The 23,710-nt window shown below is 40.2% G+C and overlaps 2 protein-coding genes across 3 annotated transcripts in view; one reads left to right on the forward strand and one right to left on the reverse strand.

Annotated features, from left to right (window-relative positions):
• The window catches only part of LOC138014528 (myotrophin-like), a 463,943-nt gene that overhangs the window by 326,664 nt on the left and 113,569 nt on the right, over positions 1-23,710 (forward strand). Inside the window, exon 2 of the mRNA XM_068861620.1 lies at positions 5,926-6,052. The gene's annotated coding sequence lies outside the window, so the exon portion shown is untranslated. The remainder of the gene's footprint in view (positions 1-5,925; positions 6,053-23,710) is intronic.
• LOC138014524 (cytosolic non-specific dipeptidase-like) overlaps positions 4,322-23,710 on the reverse strand; it is a 31,408-nt gene continuing 12,019 nt past the window's right edge. The window contains exons 6-17 of one of the 2 annotated variants that reach the window (XM_068861615.1): positions 21,799-21,879; positions 21,068-21,142; positions 20,165-20,245; positions 18,983-19,056; positions 18,156-18,230; positions 17,832-17,976; positions 16,983-17,082; positions 13,716-13,768; positions 12,181-12,299; positions 8,485-8,570; positions 6,427-6,593; positions 4,322-4,937 (exon numbers count right to left, since the gene is read on the reverse strand). In XM_068861615.1, the coding sequence (XP_068717716.1) occupies positions 4,893-4,937; positions 6,427-6,593; positions 8,485-8,570; positions 12,181-12,299; positions 13,716-13,768; positions 16,983-17,082; positions 17,832-17,976; positions 18,156-18,230; positions 18,983-19,056; positions 20,165-20,245; positions 21,068-21,142; positions 21,799-21,879 (1,101 nt within the window). In that variant the 3' untranslated portion in view covers positions 4,322-4,892. Of the gene's footprint in view, positions 4,938-6,426; positions 6,594-8,484; positions 8,571-9,641; positions 9,961-10,991; positions 11,159-11,286; positions 11,373-12,180; positions 12,300-13,715; positions 13,769-16,982; positions 17,083-17,831; positions 17,977-18,155; positions 18,231-18,982; positions 19,057-20,164; positions 20,246-21,067; positions 21,143-21,798; positions 21,880-23,710 lie in introns of those variants that run through there. The other variant, XM_068861614.1, reaches the window with a different exon arrangement.

Here is a 23,710-nt window from a genome sequence, read left to right on the forward strand (position 1 = left end):
GAAGAGGCGAAGACGCGAAGCGTCGAGAAGAGAAAAACCTCTGGTTACCTTGCACTTGAATCTCACTTTCATGCACACGCCAGCTGTCAAACGTGTCAAATTGATAATTAATAAAGGATCCAATGGGAACTTAGCAATCACGCGTCCCTTTGCGTCCCCTAGGTATCACCAATGAAGCGAACCAATCATATTGATTTGCGTGTTTGTAAAAATATCAACCAATCCGAGCCTGAGAGTCAGATTCTGACCCTGGCGTGTGCATGAAAGTGAGATTCAAGCCCTAGGTAACCAGAGGTTTTTCTCTTCTCGCCGCTTCGCGAGTAGTCTTCGCCGCTTCGCCACTAAAGAAAAACCTCCGGACCAGGTTACGGCCTGCAAAATATAGCATTTAACCAATCAACGCACAGCGTCTCCTTTTACTTTCCAAACTGAAATAAGGGGAACAAAAACGCGAAGGACAAGAATCTGAAAATCGCCAGGTGTGGGCAAACGAAACCGTCAAGGAGAGCAAAAAGACGAAGATCGGCGAGATCAGGAATATCACGTCCGGTCTTAACTTGAAGAAACGCAACTTCTAGAAAGATCCGGGGATCGAAGAGAATGAATTTTAACAGATTAGCTCGAATTTTGCTATTAGCCACGGGGGAATATCATCTTCAAAATGGATCAATTTAGAGATTAAGACTCACAGAGACAATATCTTTTAAAGTAGGTCACAGCGGCATCTTGCCCGTCAGTGATGGATCCTGGCGTTCATGCTTTGCACTGTATTTCCCGAAGCAAGGGTTTGAATAGGGCAATCTTTCCTCTCACACAAGAGCTGAGTCTTTTTTATTAACTTCGTAAGAGGGTAGGTAAAATCATCGATATAAACTGAAACACTTTTTTCGCGATAATATCCTCTTTCATTCTGTAGCATCCAAATAAATAAGCGACTTTTTTCGGATACAAGCTCCCCCCGCCTTATGTTTTTCCCGTACAATCAATGAAAACGAAGAACCAATTCTTCTCTACCAGTGTCGAGTCACCCTAGAAGGGTCCTCAACTGATCGATGTGTTTGTGGGAATGCTAAATCCGAAATCCAGCAAGACAGGTTGACGCCACATACTTCAGTGTTAGCTTTGGTAGAGGTCTTTCATGGTGAAATGTGATCGTAAAAGTATACAACCCATATTTATGACACAACGAGCTATTCGTGTTTAATTTTTGGGGACTTTCTGCAGACACCGTTTCCATACTTGCAAAAAATTGGCCACCATCATTTCCATCCTTGGCTGCAAACAACAAGGAATACTTCCGTGTGGTTATTGCCAATAAAAGTATACAACATTATTTTTAGGTCTTCATTGATACAAAGACGTCTTTTACTGTAAATTTGAAATTTGACTAAAATGGTATGACACTACCCTTAATTCGTGCATCCTGCTGTCGTCGCTATGGCGACAAACCGCGCCTATGGAAAAGCCAGATTATATATTTTCGCAACCCTTCTCAGTTTTTTTACTGAAGAGGAATATAAAAAAGTGACCACAAAACCAACAACAATACGAAGAGAAATTCTGTCAACCCTTTTTGGTATGGCTTAACAGTGAGATAGCCACACGGCAGCAAATACAACGTTTTCGTACACGAGGCAATTACAGTATTCCTTTTCCCTCCTATTTATCCAAAAGAGTACAAATAAAAAATATCCTATTTGCTTTCGATCCGTTCAAGTGGTTGATATTGCAAGCTTTGACTTAGATGAGATCTGATTACCGAGTTTGCACTTTACGTGCAATAATCCCGGAATTGTAGTATATTTTACTCAGGTATATGATTTCAGTTGATCGGACTGAGGCCAGTATCATTCTTTGGAGTTACATCATTCTCGTGCTTCTAGCCTGTTAACTACGCGATAAAAGATTGCTTTAAGTGGCTGCTGAAAATTAGAGTGCACTTAGAAGTCTCTCAAAAAAAATACCATAACTGAAATGACGATGAACACCAAAATGTAATCTTTATAAAAAGCTAAAAGGCTTTTATAAATAGTCACATGTCCCAAATATGCAGCAATTTTTTAAGTGTACACAAACAAACGTTAAATGTTTTCGCTGCTATCGAGAAAGATCTTTCCGTCACGAGCAGCAAAAATCATCGCTGTTTTTCTCGCGGTTGCGGTTTTGTGGTCCGAAAAGTTAAGAACGTGGTTAATATCAAGGTGGCAGGAATCATGGATCCATACCCGAGATGATCGATGTCATAACGTACAATCTTTTCACGAATGAAAAAGGGTTTGTAATGTCATTTCACGAATGAATTTATGTCTCTCACCCATTCTGCAATATGGAGACACATGGCTGTCAGCTTTAAAAAAACGAAGAAACATAAGATAAATGTCGAGGAGAAATTTGCCAAGTTTAGGAGGTGCTCTTTAAAACTTCCAAGGCTTTATTAAAGGCTTGCAAACGCCGACAAAGGATCAAGTGGGTGAGTTCCCTGGATTTTCTCTTCATAAAGCCAATTAAAGTTCGAGAAAATTCGTCACAGTTTGAGCCAGTCTACTGTAGCTGTTTTCTAGAGGATGCTTTAAATAGTTCACTAAGAGAAAACACACCTCTAAGCAGGTCCCCCCCCCCCCCTCTCCTGTCCAAAATAATGCTTAATGCCACGCAAAATCGTTCTCAAGTTGCAGAAACGTTTTTAAAATACAGGGAAAGGAGGGGGGCTCACCCATCCCCTAAACCCGCCCTGAGAGATTGTGTCAGCTCAGCTACCGTAACGAAGCACGGAAAAAAGAATGGGTGGTCAAAGCCTAATCATGCAATTACCGGGAGCTAATGTTTGAAATTTCTGAGAACGCACAGCCGAAAGTCCGAATTTAGCAGTTGTCCTGGCTCCGGACCTCCTCGAGGTGCTATCTGAAAGAATCTCCGCTTCCAGCAAAATCTGGGGGAATGATGGAAATAGAACGAGTTTTCGCAGATTTGGTCGAATTCGTTGCAAGCCAAAGGTGAAGGTCATTCTGTCCTTCAATATCAATTAAGAGATTAAATTAAGGTTCAAGCACACAGAGCACAATCTTTTTCAAAGTAACATCGTCGATGGAACCTGGCGTTCATCAACACTGCTTCCGTTTGCTCTTTCGCTCTTCCTTCCACAGACCAGTCATATCAACTCGGTGAGGGGGTGGGTAAAAATTGACATCTTTGTCAAACCGAAACATGTTTTGTTTTTTGCGATCCAACACCCTCTTCCATTTGTAGCATTCTTAAACTACGGTTCTCCCAAATTAACATCATGAGCAAAAAATTCGCCCTCTTGCTTTTTTTCATACCGTGACAAATATTTTCTTTTGTCATTGCCACATTGCTTCCAAAATGAAGCTTCCTTTCTTTTTCCATCCGACTCTGGAAGTATCTGACACCAATCTTGTGATGGTCACTTAAAAACTAAAATTGGCTTGATCAACACAAGTATCTCCACAATCTTGTAGCCAAGTCTTAATTTTGCAATGTTTTAAACCATTAGCTCTCTGATCTCTTATGCTAACGTACTTCTTTTTTCAAACGATATATTGCTCCTTTAATGCAAATAACAGGCACGAAATGCATATGAACTGATTTTATGAAAAACGTAAATTTTAGCCGTGCAGTTACGAAGATCGCTTCTGTGGTATGTGAGATAGGATCAAATCTAAAATGTTTATCTTCCAGCTAATATCATTTTAAGGTTTCATGATGACAGCCCTTATACGTGAGTTCCTTGCTACTTCAAAGTTCCCCTCTTCAAATTCTTCTCGTAAGTTGCATTCCTAAAGCGCGCCAAACCAAAGACAAGCTATGGCTAAACCAACATTGCTTAAATCCGGATTCATTGGGATTAGTTTATCAGTCGGTCGTTTTTCATCTGCATGTCGAAAGTATCTGCTCAGTTTTCGATTGTAATAATATATCCTAAAAAATTTCGAAACAAACTTTTAGGAGAAAATAGACAGAGCACGGAAGAGATCTGTTAATTAAGGCTTCCGCGGTATAAAATACTGCCATATTAATATATTTGAAATCCGCACAAACTCAAGATAGCTATCGGACGACCTTTTTTTCCTTCGATGTCCCATGTGCGATGGAAATTACATAACAAGAAAGCACGCCCAAAGTCGCGTATCGGGTGGATCGCGCGCAGACGTCTCGCGCAATGTCTCGTTCCACGAAGACTAGAAATTCAGCACGCTTTCGGACTGTAAAAGCAAATCTTCCTCGAAAGTTGAGAATAAAGCGAGGCCAAAAGGTGCGTAATCACGTTCCTAAAATATTCCCCCAAGTCTACGCGGAGTCGACATTTTATGAAAATCGACATATTTAATGAAAATGGAATCTTTTGCAAGCGAATTTGATCGACATCGAAACAAGGAATTAACTAACAACTCAGCGAAGGTTTGCAAGGAAGTGTCTGAACTGATTCGCAAAAGTTGATTGGCTAACCCTATTTCGCATAGTCATTCTCCCTTCGACATCCCAATTTTAATGCATCTGAAAGTCAGCAAAACTAACTATCAAGGACGAGTGAAGACATCAAATAACTTACTACTTTGAAATAAAGTTTGTTTAAGAGTCCGGTTGCGATTCATGACATTGAAGAAATGGACCGCGGTTGCTTCCAACTACTGATCTTTGCAAGGACGAATCTGACCTACTTCTGTTAACTTTACGTTTAACTGAAAGCGACGCATACAAGAGAAATGTCGAGGGGAAAACCGCGAAACGTGTTCGTTATAACCAGAAACTTTTTTTCTGTATCACAAACTATTTGAATTTAGGTGCAGTTATTAAGCTGTCAATGGGATAATCCTCAAGTCTATTCTAAATTGTTCTTGCTGTGGTAGACCAAAGCGGGAGGTCTTTTCTTTTTATTAGATCGTGGCCACTTCGTCCATGTAAGCAGCCAAAACCTTGGTCTGTCGACAGAAAAAAAAAGATAAAAGAACTAAATGATAAATAATTGTACCGAACTTAAACAACCTAACGGTCACGGGGACTGCACGGGTAGGGTAGGGTAAGCTGGAAGATTGGACCAATGAATATTAGGTTAGAACTCTGGGCACCGGTTGTTCGAAAGCGGATTAACTTAATCCAGGATTAGCGTAAACTTTTGCTTCATGTTTTCAATTTTTTGGTGAAAGTTTGTTTTGCTTATTTTTGTTGTTCAAGATTGACTTTTTCTAATGTAAGGTTTTGCCGAATATCAGCCTTGAACAGCATTTGGGAGAAGAGGAATTAACTCTTTGGTTAAATTTTAATCTGGGATTAGCGTTAATCGGCTTTTGAACAACCGGGCCCTGTAATTTAAACGTATAATAATAATAATAATAATAATAATAATAATAATAATAATAATAATAATAATAATAATAATTTTTTAAATAATAGAACGTTTATTAGTGGCTTACAAAAAATGTACAACTTTAAGAATTCTTAGGACAATATATATGTCAGGGAAATATTAACTTACAAACGATTTACAAATACACTCATTCTTTACAACCCTTATAAACTTGCCTATTGTCATTTGTCAAAAACATTAAATAATAATAGTACAAAATATTCTACACATTTAAATGCCAAAAACTCTACTTTTAAATAGCTATATACAGTCCACTTCTTGGCTCAGTGTTCCTGGATTTGGCTAGAGTTCCCCGGATATAGCATTCTCAGTGCCTTAACGAATATTTGCACGTCCTTTTTCGATATCTAAGTCAATGTCCGACAGCTCTAAGTGGACTCTCCTCGGAGCTCGCGAGTCTCTTAAGCAAAGTAATGCTGATCTTAGCAGAGCAAAAGACACTCTTGCCCTGTTCTATGACATGGTAGTCGCATAACTTTCGCCCTTCTTTGCAGCAACTAACTCAGCAAGTCCACTATGGTAGCGATTACATTCCACCGTAGTAATAATAATAATAATAATAATAATAATAATAATAATTATAATAATAATAATAATAATAATAATAATAATAATAATAATAATAATAATAATAATAATAATAATAATAACAACAACTTTATTCAAAATGTTATCGCTAAAAAGGATTACGCTTACAATTTTCAAGAATGGAAAGGGCTGGGGCATGGGGTACTACAAGTATTATTGTAGATGCAATCAAAATTTACACCTAAAAAATATAATATAAAAGTATTATCCGGTCCGGGAATTGAACCCAGGCCACATTGGTGGGAGGGAAGTACTCTCATCAATACGCGAACCCCACGCCCCTCTAAAACTTCCCAAATCAAGACTCGACATAAATTCTTTTTTCATCGTCAATCTCGCACTTTGCTATTGGTCTGCAACAGAAACATAGTCGCCCAGAAGACGAAAGTCGTGAAGGAATAATATTGGTTGTATCAGATGTCATAAAGTGTCTTCCCATTTCCAGCGATACTTACTCCCTCTATGTAATTTTTGCGATCCATCTTCTCGTTTTGAGAATGTGCGCCGTCATCACATGCGCCCAGCGGTAGGAGCATGACATTTTTCCGCGTGGCCTCCTGCAGGGTCAAGGTCACGGGAATACTCCCTCCTTCACGAGTAAAGTCGGGATCAGTACCAAATACTGGAAACGAAAAAGAAGGCAAAGAAGTTCTGCAGGTGAGTTATAAAACATAAATTAACACAATTCGGAACGTCAGTCAATGCCAAAAGTCCTTCTCATGACTGATTTCAACAACCCATTCTCTGCCTTGATTAACGATCATCGTTAATTCGTAATTTGCTCTGAATTAACGCTACGAGAACGCCACCAAACAATTGGCATAATGTGCAAAAACAACGGCCCTCGACGCACCGCACGGGCGGTTCAAGTGCGATTCATATTTTGATAAGCTTATTTTCCTAACAACGACGAGGAATGACCGAATTTGAGGTCATCTGGAGGACGTGAACACCGGAGGATAAACTTTGAACTATTTTCTTCAAACATCCACACCGTTCATGGAAATTGAAAACCTGGAATGAATATACCGGCAAACTTTCCTTGCAAAACGACTTGAAGTAATCGCTAAATTATTCAATAGGTGTACAAAAATTCTGGTTTTATCAACGGAGTTGATAATGTAAATTGGCTACTGTACAGAGATTATAAAAGCTGACGTTTCGAGCGTTAGTCCTTCGTCAGAGCGAATCCTTTTTTTTTTTTTTTTCTCGATTCGTTCTGACGAAAGGCAAACGCTCGAAACTGACGCCAGCTGTTATAATCTCTGTACGGTGGCCAATTTACATTATCAAACCAGAATTTTTGTTTACTACTTCCCCACCGACGCAGCACCACAGTTTCTTTAGAAACTACCTCCTTTATTCAATAGGTGGTTTGTAACCAATCACTAGAGACGCAGATAACAATGCTGCAATGTACAATTGCTGTTGCTCGAACAAAAAGAACCAATGAGAGATCTTTTGTTTTCGTCCACCGACATGGCGGCGATGACGTAACGTGAAAAATATTCTCACACAACGTTCTCGTAAAAGTCGTCGTCGTTCTTGCGTTAGCTCCCTTAGGAGAAGACGCGAACCCCCGATGAATAAATTCTCAATTTTCTTTCTACACATCCACACAACCCACACCAGTTATATTCTGGACAGTTGACACACCAAGCCGCCTCCTCCGCTCGCAAAGTAACTCGGGGGGAGAGGCCTCTCTTCTCGGGTGACTCAACGAACGGAGGCGGCGGTTGAAATTCAGGCTAATTTTGGGACAGATTATCCGGTTGTGGCTAGAATAAAGTGAGACACTTAGTTTTGTGTATATAAAGTGCCAAACGATCATACTAAAGTTTCACTACGTTTTAAAAATATCTGTGAAAAGAGAGTGTCACCAGAGCAATTTATGGAAGCTAACCATTTCGAGTCAGCGCTTAACCCTAATCACTAGAGATCAGTGCCAAACCCAGCAATTATGCTCTGCCTAAACACTGTTGTTCAAAGGGGATTAACACTGAGGTTGCCAGGTATTGCCACGTAACGTGTCACAAAGTGTCTCACCTAATTTTAGAGTATCCATTCCAGTCATAACGCAGTCATTAGGGATCCTTAGATCTAGGACGAGGACGAGGACGAGGACGAGTACGAGAACTTGACTGCCCGTTTTTAGAGAAAATACTTAGAAGATTTATAACCCGGACGATTAATCTTACTCTTTGTTAGCAGTATAGGTTGCTCAGTTATGCTTATTACTGGTAACTGACCTTTTTGCTGATCGAAAATGCCAAAACTGCTACCGTGTTGCTGACTCATTGCAAAACCTCGTAGTGAAATGATGACGGTATCACGTTTTTCCCACCAACATGACGCTGGTTTGCGCACGCTCACCGTTGCTCTATGAGAAAATCTCGTACTCATAGTAGTTGTCGTCCTAGAATCTAAAGCTCTCTATTTACACGTGACCCTAATAGTGCCTTTCCGTTGGCTGTCTGTCTCATGAATTACTAATGAAATACAAATTGTTTTACCCTTATTTAGGGCAGCTTTTGCGGCCTGGTAATTGGGGTGGTTGTAGTCGCTCACCCATGGACGGCCACCATGACCCATCGTTACTCTGAAAGAAAGACGCAAACAAACTCATTTAAAAGCAAGTTGAATCAAATTTAAACTGATTTAAACTTTCAGTCAACGTCGATTCAACATTCCTTTTGTTCAGAAAGATGCAGTTAAAGCCGTTTAAACAGTTCGTTTTATAACTTTTGTGGAACAAACCTGGACAGAATCTGGTTTTTTATTCTTATTTCCTGTCATTCAAAGTGTTCAATTAGCCGCAAAATGTTGGCACCGTTTGAACGACATCTGCACAACTTTGCTTCCGTTTAAATCGGCCTTTAACAAGCCCACCGACGATCGCAAATTACGAATACATAGTGTGTACACGACCATTTAGCATGCAGCAAGGGAGTTTAGGCCTTTTACTCTCAACACGCGTTTTGTTGTTTATTACCTACAAGGTGTATTTACCGGGATCCCCGGATCTCAAGCCAAGTGCCCTAACCACTGGGCTGCATATTAGGGGAGTCAGGGTGGTTTAGTGGTCATCAACCGTGTCTCCCACCTCTGTGACCCAGGTTCAACTCTGGCCTTGGGTCGTATGTGGGATGAGTTTCAGTCGATCTCAATCTGACTCCGAGGGTTTTTCTCCGGGTACTCCGGTTTTCCTCCCTCCTCAAAATCGACTCCCGGCCTACTCCATCAGGCTGTGGTGCTGTGCTCCGAGGTCAAACATGGGTCGTGTTCAGGGGCCGAGCGCCTAGCCGGCAGCACAGCTCCTTCGGCCCGACCTCGTTGAGCTGCGCCCTTAGTAATTCAGTCTCCGACTGCGAGAAAGGGCGATTAGCAGATCAGATATTATTATATTATTATTATTCATATGTTAATGTTAAAAACAGTAAACAATGACGTAAGCAAGATCGGTCCAAGCTGATTCTAATTCGGAGTCACACGTGATGAACGGACAAAGTATGTGCCGTTTTTAAAAAAACTTCATTCAAAGCAACACATCACCATGCTTTGATTTCGAACAACGAAACTTAAGTCCTTCTTTCCCTGTCTACACAGATCAGGCCTCTTCACAGTTGTGTGTACACTGGTTGAATAGTAAAACGCACCCACAAAACAACAAGATTAAGTCACTCAAATTTTATTGCAAAAAAGTACTGGAGAGAGTTCGAGAGCCGCGCTGTGCTTTGCAGCCCGTATTTTTTCAATAGAACTGCCCAAGGACAATAAAAACGATCTGTCAATCCATAAGTTCTTGTTGTTCGTTATTAAGCATTTGTACACCAGCAATAAATCTCTGTCGCCGTCACTAGAGGTTGGTTGCAAACCACCAATACGGTGGTATTGTTATCGCAGGCAGGACTGTTCTCTCTTTTGACGTTGAATTGCTGTTACTCCTTCACATGACTTAGTTCTTTCAAGTACGCAGCAAGGGCTTTGGCCTAGAAAAAGCAAACCAGATGAAAACAGTGACTTACGTTTGGTGATAGACACAATACAGCTCTCGGCTATCCCAGCTCTCAATAGTCTTCCTCAGGGAAAAGAGGGAGGGAAATCGAATAAACCCACGGGATTTTCCTTTTCCCTTGTCTTGAGGTCAAACTTTTTCCAACCTCGTTTCCTGGGTCTCTCTTCTCTGCCTCCTTTGTCGTGGACGAAAAGGAGGCAGAGAAGAGACCCGGGAAATAAAGTTGAAATTCTCCACCGAGACTAAGGAGATAGGCAAGCATAATCCAATGCTATTTACAGAATTGCAGAATTAACCTGAATCCATCCCGGTTTTTTCTTGTCAAACTTCAAACAGACACTTAACTTCCTTCGACATATCGGAACAAATTATATCCATGGAGTAAATCGTCTTGTTGCGGATACTCCTCTGCCCCCAAAAATGTAGAGGGATATCCCGGTTATCTGCGTTTCTTCATAGACAACAGGGTCTTTAAGATCTACGATGGCGAAGTCGACGACGAAAACGTCTCCTCAAAAGCTCATCAAGGGGAGCCTGTATCTCCACTAATTCCTTGAGTCAACCCTTTCCTGAGTAAATTCATTTTTAGGAACAGGTTTTCCTCGCGAAAAGCATCATGTTTCCCTTGACGTTGAGATAGCTCTGTTTTCAATTTGGCTTTTACAACATTGGGCGTGCTGAAGCTCCCAAGGGAAGTATTCTATAAATAAATCTACTCGGAAAAAGTTTTGACTCCTAGGTCAAGTATGAGAGAGAGCAAACTCGTTCCCAGGGCTTTTCTCCTCGGCGGAGAAAAGCCGTCGTCGTTTCTTAAACGTGGGGAAGGGGGGAGAGGGTATTGTTGAGCCTGTTCGAAAGGACGACAACGATTTTTGTCCAGGATTGATACTCCGATACTATTTACAGCACTGCTTCCTGCAGAATTAATCTGAATCCGCCCTAGTTTTATCTTGCCAATCCTGATAATAAAAGCCTTTCAAATGCAAATGATGAAGTACAACATACCCCTTGAATGTAGTTTATGCGGTTCATCTTTTCATTCTGCGAGTGAGCGCCATCGTCAGAAGCGCCGATTGGAAGGAGAACGATATTCTTTTGAAGAGCATTTTGTAAAGCAAGAGTCACAGGGATACTACACCCATCACGAGTAAAGTCTGGTTCCACTCCGTAAACTGAATTGAACAAAGAGAGGAGTTACTCACAGTACAGGTAACACCAAAATAAGAAAACGGAATAATCGAGGATTGTATCGGTAACGCAATGTTGTTGTTTTTGTCACGTTAAGGAAACAGACACTTACCCGTCGTCAAGGCTTTCTTGGCTGCTTGATAATTGAAGTCTTTAATGTCGCTGACCCAGGCTGGACCGCTGTGATGTAAGCCGACCCTAGAAATGCGTCACGCAATGTCTTTGAAAGAAATGTAACGTGTCACGGACATCGTCAGAATTCAGTAGCGTTTCATGTATGGATGGGTATTTCGTAAAGCTTGCTTCTACCGCACCTGATACAAGTTACGCCAATCTTATGGACTGCTTGGACGAGTCAAACCTTGTGCCCAAATAATGGTGACGCGGGAAGCGGAACAACGAAAATAGGCGAACGGAAAAAGAAAACACGATTCTTAGCGTCTATGAATCGGATGACAACGAAAAATTAACTTCGTAATTTCTTACGCATCATCGTCATCATCATCACCATCATCATCACGCTGACAGTTTTGGCTCCAAGAGAAAAAAATCTAATGTCCGTCGCTTGAAGAGTTGTGAGGCTTTTCCGAAAGAATTTACGTTCACCAACCCCTACGCTAAACACGTAATTGGAAGGCTAAAGATTACGTAAGAGGGGAAGTCTAAGGTAACGACGTAGCACTAAAATGCAAGTATAAACAAGACACGGCTGCTAATCACCCTGTCTTGCAGTCTCAAGGACTGAGTTATAAAAAGAGCAGCTCGACAAAGTCGTGTAAGGGAAGATAAATGGAGGACGGGAAAGCAAGTATAAGGCGCTTCTCCATGTATGATCTCGGAGTACAGCACCACAGCCAGCTGTACCCCCGCATGAATGAGATCGAATAAAACCCAGCCCACAATGGATTGCAAAGGTTGGAGAGGCGGATGATAGCGAGTACGCCAGCCTGACTTCAAGGGCATGTAAAACAAAGCTTCTTTTATCAGTCGGCGATTCATTACTCACTTCAAATCATTTGGGCTGCCTCTTTTCACGTGAAGTCCCTCAAGATATTGGCAGACTTTTTCCTTCACAGTTTGGGGAGTCATATCGGGCACCAGACGGATGGAGAACTTGCCAATAACCTTGAATTGAAAATATTTCTGAAAATGGGTTACCATTTTTATAGGAAGTAAAACTAATTTCTATCAAAAACGGCTCCTTTTGGATTCTTTGAAGCCCACAAGAAAGTAGTTTTATACAATTTTCGCCTCATTTGCACAAGCCGGTCATAACTTTTGTTCTCGATCAACCACAAAACAACACTGAATAATGACAGAGCATTTCATAATTCACTTAATTATACAGACAGGAGTGTTTTACTGGAAAATACACCACTCATAAAATTCATACGAGACTACATCCGGGACTCGAGTGGCGAATTTTCCATATCCTCACTAGTGAGGCTATTGATGACGTCATTTCCCGCCTTTGTATGGTTGTTTGTGCAAAATGTCAGTGAAAAATGGCGAGCGATAGATGCGTGAAGTTCTCTGAAGCTGACGTAAAATCCTTCTCTGAGAAACAAGAAAATGCTAACATGAAGAATAAAACTTCATACAACTTAAAATTATTCAAGGAATTCCTTGCAAGTGAAGAAGAAATGCGAAAATTGAAGAAATTCCTACCGCCGAGGTGCAAGAATTTGCGATAAAGTTTGTACTAAGTGTTAGAAAGAAAAATGGTGAGTAAACACTCCTGTCTATATAATAAAAGAAAATTACACGTTACTCGAAGATATGAATTCCATGTTCTCGTGGCAAGAACAATATCTCACTCGTTCGCACGATATTTATTATATGGCTCTGTCTCACAAGGACTCACAAGGACTGGGAACTACCAAGTTCACGAATTTGATTGGCTGAAATCGATATTGACCCCGGTCTAGATTTTCCCGGTAATGTTTTGCGGTGAAAAGATGCAAACTAAAAAGCAAGAATATTGACTATTTTCTTCTACCAATATTTATTTATGGAAGTGCCAAACAGCATGATGACAAGAGAGAGGATGACGAGCAAACTTTGACAGAATTAAGTTCAGCTCATCGCCACTCATCGCCGTTCGCAAGCAAAATGTCAGTTAGTACCATCCAGTTACATTAAACGAATTAAATTGTCCTTGTTTGCCATATAATAACCATCATATTAACCGAGCTTAGTCAGTCTGTATGGGAGAATCTTGACCTCGGTCATGTGTACAGACCTCACTGCGTTCGGTCTGTACTCACGATCTCGGTCAAGATTCTCCCATACAGACCTCCTGCTCAGTTAATAAGAGCTAAATCTCAGTCTGAAGACTTCAACCTGATATACTACATTAGGGAGCTTATAAAACCACGACATTTCAAGCCTATTCCACCTTGATATGTTGTATACTGAATATGGGCGAGGTTCCCAGCCTATTTAACAAATCGAAAGTGGTTCAGCGTTGTCTGCACTCTTATCGACAACGATATTCGTCATCACAGTGGTCAAAATGTTGTGGACTCACGAGGCGCTTACCTTTTTGGGAATGACCGTTTTGGAACCCGCTTCATAAAACGCACCTTCGATACCTAACAGATAAATAGTAAAACAACATTTAAATGATAGAAAACACAGAAGGAGTGAGCTGAAAGAACTGGTCTTCCACGAATGAGGAACGCACTCGATTCCAGGGCTCAACGTCACCAGAAGCTCATGAAATTGACGCGTTTAACTCTGGGTCACGTGCTTTTGACGTCATACAAGGGTTGAGTTTGTTAGTTTTCTTCTCTGCTCTGAGAGGTTTTTCTCCGGGTACTCCGGTTTTCTCCTCTCATCAAAACCAACCTTTAATTTGATTTAATTTCATGAAATTTGATTTGGTGGTGGAGAACGTAAGACTGACACCTTAAAAAAGTGATCACCGACAAAATAGAGGTGTTTATTCTTTCACATAATACCCGCGATATGATTTAATCTATCCATCCGTCCGTCCATCCGGTAATCAAATCCTTTATTTTAAAACGATCATATTCAAAGCTAAAAGCTTTCGGGGTCGTTTGTCTAAGGATCTAATGTACTAATGGACTTAAGAGAATTTACGACTTGTCTAAAACCTAAGATATATACATTTAAATGAGGTTAAAATGTTTTAAAGTTCTGTTACGTTATGTGTAAACAAAATCTTCCGATCTAAAAGTGCACGTGGAAGCAGATGTCACTTTAAGAGTAAAATTCTTAAAATTGTCTGATCTAATCTCAGTTTCCGCTTGAGACTCCTATAACAAGTGAAATTAACCAATTCTTGAAAACTTTACGCCAGTCCCGATTCTCGTCTCGTCTCGTCTCGACTGACTGCCCCTAGGTCTCCGAGGATGGGTGCTGAAACGCGGGGTGGATAGTGAATCGGGTACTCGTGCCGCATAACCTACAGTCCGTTTCGATACGTTTTGGTACGCTTTATGGGGACAAAATTGCAGATTTGTAGTGAGAATTCAGGTTGACTACATGTCATTAGGAAAGTTAAAAATACGTGTAGCTGCTCTGCAAAGGAAGCCGTTCCAAAGACTGAAGAATTTCGCTGTTCCAGCATGCACGAGCCTCATAAGACGAGACCATGGGTCAATGAGGGCAGGATCACTTTAAAATAGAGATCTAGGCGAAAGCTGCTGGGAAGAAATCTTGATTGCTTGAATAATCTTAACTTACTGGCAAATGATTTCTTGAGCTCAAGTACGTATGGGAGTCAGGTCAGCTTGTCGTCTACTGTCATTCCCAGTAACCGTGATTTAGTCGGCAAACATGTTGCCAGATCCAGACTTCACATGACATGGCTGGTCGTTCGTAAACAGGGAGAAAAGCCAGGGTTAGTCCTAAGACATCTCCTTGAGGGATACCACATTGGACCGGTAGCACGTCCGACTTCGCACCGTTTACAACAGTGAATTGTCTCCTTCCCTTTAGATAGTTTTCAATCCAATGGAGGAGTGGGACTGCTACACCAAAGCCTCCCTCCAATTTCCTCAACAGAATAGGGTTGAAAACACTGTCAAACGCGTTTTTGAAATCTACGAAAGCTACTGCTACCGCGGATTCCGAGTCGAGTGCTGTTCGCCATGTTTCTGTGAGGTGTGTTAATAGTAGTTCCGTCGAATGTCGACGCCCGTACTATGCCCATTGATTAGCCGTTACCAGATTATTTTTCTGTATAAACGTGACGTGTGATCGTATCATTATCATTTACCACGGATTCTAAGATCTTGCTTGGACGTAAGTGACAAAAAAAAGAAGATCTTCAAGCAAGTTGCTTAGAATACTTAACAACTGAAATTGGTCTGTAGTTGCCACGTTCCGTTTCATCGTCTTTCTTGAACACAGACTGACAGGAGTGAGCCTTGCTGTTTTCCAGTTGCTAAATACTGTTTTGCATGTTATGCAGAGTTGGAATAGGCTGACCACTGATGAAATTATTCCATCTCCTGCTTGCTTCAATAATTTCGCCTGTATATGTTGTCAGGGCCAGACTGAGTGGATTTCTTCGCTAAATTTCAAATTTCGATGCAACATTTTCCAGAAAGTTTTAAACGATGTCCAGGTGAAATAAACTTGCGAAACGTTTTGAATCTTGCAAGCAACTATTTCAAATAGCCACTAAGATTTATTCGTTTATTTAGATTTTGACGCATGCCCATGACTTCACCTGAACTAAGCTACTTTATAAGCCTCATTTTCATGTTGCTATTTTGTAAACTAAGCTACTTTATTAACCGCCGGCCCGTTGGCTTAATAGACAGTTCCCCTCATAACGTAACGCATCATAATTCTTTTGTTGAGTTACTACGACTGAAACATTGCATTCTGGTATTTATAGTAGTCACTCAACAAAAGATTTTTTTCCGTAATTGCTTGAGCATCAGACTGACTGTAAATAACTGAGGAGAAAGTACTGCCTCAGTAATTATATCCGCAAATGGTTAAGACTTTCAAGTCTTCTTGGGTAAGGACTATAAACCGTAGGCCCCGTCTCACAATGGTTTGTTCAAAACCCTCTGTGGGACGTTTAAGATCCCACAGACTATTCGATAAGACCAGGGAACGGTGTTTCAGGTGTTGTGGTCTGGCCTAAATTCTCCAGGAAAATGTGTCCAGACTTATGGTGAATACACCTTATTCCAAAATGGCCAACATTTAATTATTCTTTAGTCTGCAAACCTCGTAAATACTCTTTTTGAATTTAAGTTTAAGAACGAGGCAACAAGACCTAATTTGCAAGCAAACAAAAGAATACTAAAATGGCGCCCATTTTGGAATAAGGAGTATGAGGCCGCGAAAGCAAAAACAGCCATGAGTCAAAGGGACTTTGCCGAGTGTTGCGACACGTAGATTTGTGGCAGTAGAACACTACGCTCGACTTCAAGTACTATCGTTTCCAGCGAGCCTGATTACCTCGGAGAAATGATAAATGTCTTATTAACCTCGTTCTATCTGTCAGTAATGTAAGTTACCGATTCACGTTTTTCCCCGTTGATTCATTGAAATCAATGCTTACAATACGGACCTCGAACTCGGTATGTATGTATAGGGAAATATTTGCTGACGTCATTCTTTACATTTTGTTTCCTTAGAAACACAAACGTTTTCCTGGAAGGAGACTGTGCCTTTTTTCCTCGGAGGTGTGGGTACGGCTTCACGTGGCGTAAAGCCCAGTCTTTCACGAAAACAGGGATTCGTTTGCTCGTATGACACGCACTCCCCAAACAGCGTTATGTGTAAATAGTACAGTACAACACTATATAAATTTCATACCGTGAAGAGAGAGACTGGGGTAGCGCCAGCGATGCATCAGGACTTCCTCTTTCGTATCGTGGATAAGTTTGTTATGGCCTATATCGGCACGATATTCTTCCTAAAAGAAAACAGTGTAAACCGAGTTATCAACCCTTTCACGCATCAAGGGTTTAATGAATGATAATTATAACGAACTTTCCTTAAGTGTCAACCGTACTTAGCCCTCTTGATCTGTTAGCTGATCACGTAAACTCCATTCACAAAAACCGTCATTCCCTCTGGTGTGAAATTACATTAAGTACAGTGAACTCCCTTCTAATTTTGAAAATGTAGAAAATATTCAGAAGAATGCAAGACTCAAACCCACGATTTTTGCTTCACACTAATATAACACCAAAATCCACTGAACAAACAAAGCACATTGCAAAAAAGTTCCTTAATAATTTATATGCAACAGTATTGTGATAGATATACCCATCACAATCACTTAGAGACTAACCGCATTCAAATCAGAACTTAGACTTAAATGTAGATCCGTGGCAAACACCCAAACGAGGCCAACTGAATTTAATTCATTCTCTCAGTTTTTTTGTATGATCTTAAACCAACGTTTTTACTTTCGAATGCATCAGTATCTTCAAGGTGAGGACAATAAACAGTCTGTATAAAGCGATGGAAGGGTCAGATGGAGTTTTAGTGCATCCATGGCATCGAATTAAACCAAATTCAAGCTTATTAACTCACGTGATCATCCTCCACGTTATTTAACTGACACAAAAGACCACATTTGCGGGGATGGGTGACAAAAACGAGGCCACCGTGAGGTCATCACCATACATTAAATGGGCATCATTGTAGTAAGTTTACCTTGTCAAAATCAATATCTGTGTATGTTGCCTTCTCGTCTTCCGTTAAAGGAGCTACGTCATCATTTATACCTGGAACCAAGATGTTTCCCTTCAAGTCTACCAACTGGTCCATAAGGAAAATGAGATCTGACATGGCTTCATGTCTGCATGGGATAAGAGAAAGGAATTGATAAGACAAAGGCAAAGGTGAATATTATTGACTTCTGTTTTGACAATTATTAATGTCAAAACAGAAATCAATAATATCACCTTTGCCTTTGTCTTATACTATTTTCAAACAAATGCCCAGTTACACTGTCAGTATTCCAATAGGGTCACTTACACAGTGCCACCAAAAACTCCTGAGTGTAAATCCTTTGATGCACAGGTCACTTCAACAAAGAAGTAGCAGATACCTCTATGAATAAAAAAGGGAACACTCTGAATTAATATTTATACAACCAATACCAATCATAACTGAGATCTGTTTCCTTGTTTCCTGAAAAAAATCATGAATGGTCCTTTTGTTGTCAGTGACATAAGCCCGGTTTACACTACAGAAAATTTTTGGGATGGCTTGGGTGAAATTGGCACGGGTGCAAAAAAAAAGGTTCAGCCCGGATAAAATTTTTAGTGTAAACAGCCTGTCCGTACCAAATTTCAGCGGTGCCGAGCCAAAATTTTTACCCGTGCTGGGACCTTCGGCGAGGTAGTCCAAGCACGGTTGAAAATGGTACGGGTGCTGGGGAAATCGGCACGGTTTGGATAGAACAAGTAGAACTTTAACTGGCAAAGTTTGAGCCTTAATTCATATAGGCTAGTGGTTTTTTGACGTACATTTCAGGATGGCGGCTCATTCTCCACCAAAATCACGTAGACGTTCTTGATTAAATTGAACTGCGCATGTCTCCAAGAGATGTGTTACGTGGGCCCAAAAATTTTGGTACGGTATTTTTGGTACGTACGGTAAAAATGTTGTAGTGTAAACAAAATGCCAAAAAACTTTCTGTAGTGTAAACCAGGCTATAGTCTTTATCATCATCAGCGCTGTCCTCCTCCTCCTCCTCCTCCTCATCATCATCATCAACAACATCACATCACCATACATACTAACATCCTGTGAAACAGGCCAACACAAGGCATCTGCGTAAAACTGGAATCCACTCTCACCTTAAGCCATAGGTGATGCAGGGCTTATTTTTCCCCAACCAATAGTTGTCTGATATGCAGACATAATCCACAGACTGGGTAAAAAAATCAAGTTGAGGTATTCAGCACTTGTCTGGAATATTACATAGCTCAATATTTAAAAACACCTACTGGATACTTTAGCAGAAAAGACATACAAATTAAATTTTATGCAGATACTACTAAGAGCTGCTTGAGATGTACAGGTGTAAGTAAGCGCATTGCCAATTCTATCTCTGACTGATGGTGACTGATGGTCCTTCAAACTTCACAGTTGAATTACTTTATATCCTATCAGCAAAATGTACAAACCAAGCAATAATATTTAATTATTTATAGTTTTGTAAAATTTAATGTTCACCCACAATTTAGGATGATGAGCTAGTTGCCTGGCAGCACACAAAAAGACCATGGAAATTAAACTCAGAGTCCAGGGTAAGATTTCAATCCTACATGTACGACCTCTGTAGCAACACTTGGATGCTCTACCCTTAGGCTATAAGTCTGGAATTCCTGGGAGCTACAAGTAGGTTATTTATCTACAGTAGGTTCTACATACACAAATAATAATAATGATAATATTAAATATTGTCCCACTGGTCTGCACACCCTGCTTTCAAGTTTCCAATCCAACTATTGATGTAAACTGTAGTGAAATGTGTGCGACAACTGAGAAATCAGACTCCAAGGCAGGAGTCAATAACATGTACCTACATCCTCCCAACACCAATCAGATGCTCTACTCAATATAAAGCTACTGTACCTATTGCTCATTCAGTTTTAGCAAAGAAAGAATAGTGTTTGAGTTTACTTCATGACCCTTTGCCTTGCAAGTTTAGAACTTGAACCAATGCAACATACTACAGACCGAATGCATAAATGATGGCCAAAAAAATATTCTTTTGTTTATGTGCTAATTAGCCTCACTAGCCTCGTTTGCATGGACAAAATACAAATTAATGTTGCTTGAGAGTGAGGCTAGTGAGTCTAATTAGCACATAAACAAAAGATAATTTTTTTGGACGTCCTTTATGCATTCGGTCCATTAGATAACAACAACTCAACAAAATAATGATCATTACCAGTAAAATCAGCTGATTTAAAACTATTACTTGGACCTTTGTCATGGCCTTGGTATTCAGGACACTAACTTCTACTACCAACCTTAAAGAAAGTATCTTTTCTTTCAAAGATTAAGTCATCCAGTCCTTCACTTCCAGATTCTTCCATCCCTTCAAACACAAACTGATGAACAGAAATCAGCTATAACTATCATAATGATCAATCACAATATCCAAGTCTCATGCCTATACAGCTATACAGTCTTCCGCTTATTTCACAAGAGCAACAGATCATTGTTCTTTCCCGTGGCAAGCCTCGTCTTTTCTCTCGCGGCAAATTGCCCGCGGCAAATTGCACCTTGGTTTTACCGAGGGAAAAAATTTTCCATATATAGCTCGGTGGCGCGCGACCACTACCCGCAACAAAGACGAGGTATTGCCTCGTCCCGAAGGCTCAATACTTTCAGGCCGTACTGTAGGTACAAGTGCTGTTTACAGTACTAAGTACTTATTGGGAGACTGGAAATCAAGTCTGCTTCAGAGCAGACTATAGAATTTAACCAACAAACTCAATGCAAAGAATGATGCTGAGCCCATGCAAGAATCAAACCTGGACACAATGTGGATAATATTATCCAGCTAGTCCGAGTAGAATGTTAAATATCGTTTTATAAAAAACTCCATGATATTCCCGGAGGTAGTATTGTCGACCAAAGCATCGGCCATTTTTTCTCAGAGCTGGAAAAAAATTAATGTTTTCCGTTCACTTTATTGCTGACGTGTTCCTTGACCATATTACAGGGTGTAGGTACAGCAGGTATATGAACTGATAGCCTGTGTCCGGTGAGCCAATTGAAATGCTGGAAATCTTTCAGTTTTTAATATTAACCTTTACCCTTAGCTAACTTTATTGTTAGAAATAGGTAGCAAATGCTTAGACACTTTGTGCTGGAGGTCAAAATTGGGCATGCATTTCTGGACATAAGTGTATACCTAGCTGTCTTACCTTGAGGTTTACAGGCAGCTCATTCCCAGTCTCTTTGTATGCTTCAATAGCATTCAGCCATGCCAAAACTGGACCCTGCCAACATATGTATTTAATTAATAAGTACCATATGAGACAGTGCGATTTTACTGCAATTACAGGCAATATACCTCCAAATTGAATGTAAAAAAAATATGTAAAGTATAGCTTGTTGCTTAACATTTCAGCCTTGCCATAATGCCAAATTACCGGTGATGCTAAGACTTGAATTTGTAAATAACTGACACAGAATGTTTTAGCCATGAAGTCAAAATTTGATCTGAGTGAGACTTAACAGATTTAATTTACATCTAATGCCAGACGATTTTACTCATCGACTAGCTTAGGGACATCCTCGGGCATCTGAGGAATCAATGGATTAAAAATTTAAATTTAGTGTAATCAAGTTGACTGCGTGACATTTTTGGCATCACATACCATATAATGCCATTGTTAGGAATTAACGAACGAATTAAACAAGGGAATCCTTTCTTTAATTTGTTTGCCAAATGTCATACAGTAAACTTTATAATATTATTTACACTTTTAATTTTAACCCATTGATTCCAATGATCAGGTGCCCGAGGATGTCCCTACAAGTTTGATGAGTAAAATTGCCTGGCATTAGACACCGTAAAAGAGGCAAGAGGCCCTGAGGGTGGCAGTAAATTGCCAGTAACTGGCTTTTATTGAAACCCCAGCCTGTTCTTCACCTTATCATCAGTTGATCCTCTTCCATACAGTTTGCCATCTATTTCTTTCAACTCAAATGGCTCTGTGTTCCATCCATCATCCTAAAAATAAATACAGAATACAATATCATACATTGTCAAGTTTCGTTGCTTTACAAACTACATTTAATTTCGCATCTTTTGTTCTCTCTTCTTCAAAGTCCACAACTGAAATTACAAATGCATACATGCCAACTCTCCCGGAATATCCCGGACTCTCCCGGATACGGAACGAATCTCCCAGTCTCCCTTACGGGTCATTAAATCTCCCGGATACAAACGACTCTGAACCTTTCACAGACGTTTCTCCATTCTAGACTCAAATTGCATCCCCAAGTTTAAAAAAAAATCGATTTTTTCAAACTCGTTTCATTGTTTCTTAATGCACTTCTTCATCTCTGAGTTTCAAACACACGTTAATAGAACTAAACAAAATGACTTCCTTTAGCTATCATAGCCATATAACCGATTGTTTGATTGGATCTCCCATTAACCAATAAAAATTCTTTACATAAGTACCCTGTTTTCCCGCAAATTCACAATGGCGGCAGAATATTCTTGTATTCTGAAGGAGCTGCTGGGGGATGGGTGGGTGCGTTTAAGGAAGGGGGGAGAGAGGAAGGGAGGGGGAGTGGGTAGGTTGATCGAGGGGGGAGGGGTGGGGAGACCGGATGGAAAAAATCTACAGATTTTAGATCTCCATAGGTTGGCATCTCTGCAAATGACTGACTGAGTCACTTAAAGGGCTACAGTATGTCACACAAAAAGATAAAATTTCATGACTCCCAAAATGCCCAAATTTAAAGTAGAATAAAACATTGCAATAACCACATAAACTGTTGAAGAACAAAAAAGAAATACAGCAAAAGGAAAAAGAAGATTGAAATGGATTGCATTTGCCATGGGTAATATCTTGAAAAAAGTTGGCCCAGCGTTTTTCAAGTTTATGGCAAATCGCCTGGATAAAGGTATTTTCTGCTCTGAATTATCCGTAAGTACATCCACCCCTCCATGTATGCCAATGTGACCAGTATCATACTAGTTTACAGCACACATCTTTGATATTGGACATCCATGTTTCGATCAATATTGACACCTGTCAAAACAAGGTACCTGCTGACCAGTATCATGTGACCATATCGCCGGCTCAAGCTTAGAGTTCACCGAGGTCAGCTGTTTTTTTTTGGAAGTTGACTGCTGACCAGGTACTGGTTTTCAATTGGATTGCAGGCTCAACTCAGGTTAACTCACCTAAGCATAAACAGGGCCTCATTTTTCGCGCGCTTTCTATGGATTGACGTGGCTACATGGCCATACTACATCAACTATAGTTCTTAGAGAGTCAATGCTTTATGTGTTCAGGTGGATACAAACGGTTTGGAAAATGCTTTCTTTCTACATTTTTCCCTGGTTTCAATCCAGTTTGACATATCATTATAGCTGTGGTGCACACTGACGGCTGCGCAGTTATTCAATTCAAGCATCGGAGGGATATAAACTTAAAGCTGATTTTTGCAATTTTTGGCATGTCTTTAGAAGCTCTGATAAGGTTACATGATGCCTGGAGGACCTAATGACTATAACAGAAACGTAAGAAGAGCGAAAGAGAACGACAACGACAAAACAGAATACCAGTAATAGCCCATACTTAGTGCAAGAATTTACTCCACAAATTCTTTCGTTGGGCACTAAACCATTTTTCTTTTCGAAAAGTGGTTTAATCGGTTTTTACTTTGTTCAGGAATGAAAACTGATTTTTTATTGTCAACTGGAAGTAAATAAAAATCATCTGTACTCTTTTGGACGTAAAGAAAAAGTTGATTGAAAAGCTTTTTTTTTTTTTAAATTCTTTTAATTACATTCAAGGCTCTTAAAGGTTTAGCACCGACAGTAC

The sequence above is a fragment of the Montipora capricornis genome, chromosome 8, assembly GCF_036669925.1.
Source record: "Montipora capricornis isolate CH-2021 chromosome 8, ASM3666992v2, whole genome shotgun sequence".
NCBI lineage: Eukaryota > Metazoa > Cnidaria > Anthozoa > Scleractinia > Acroporidae > Montipora > Montipora capricornis.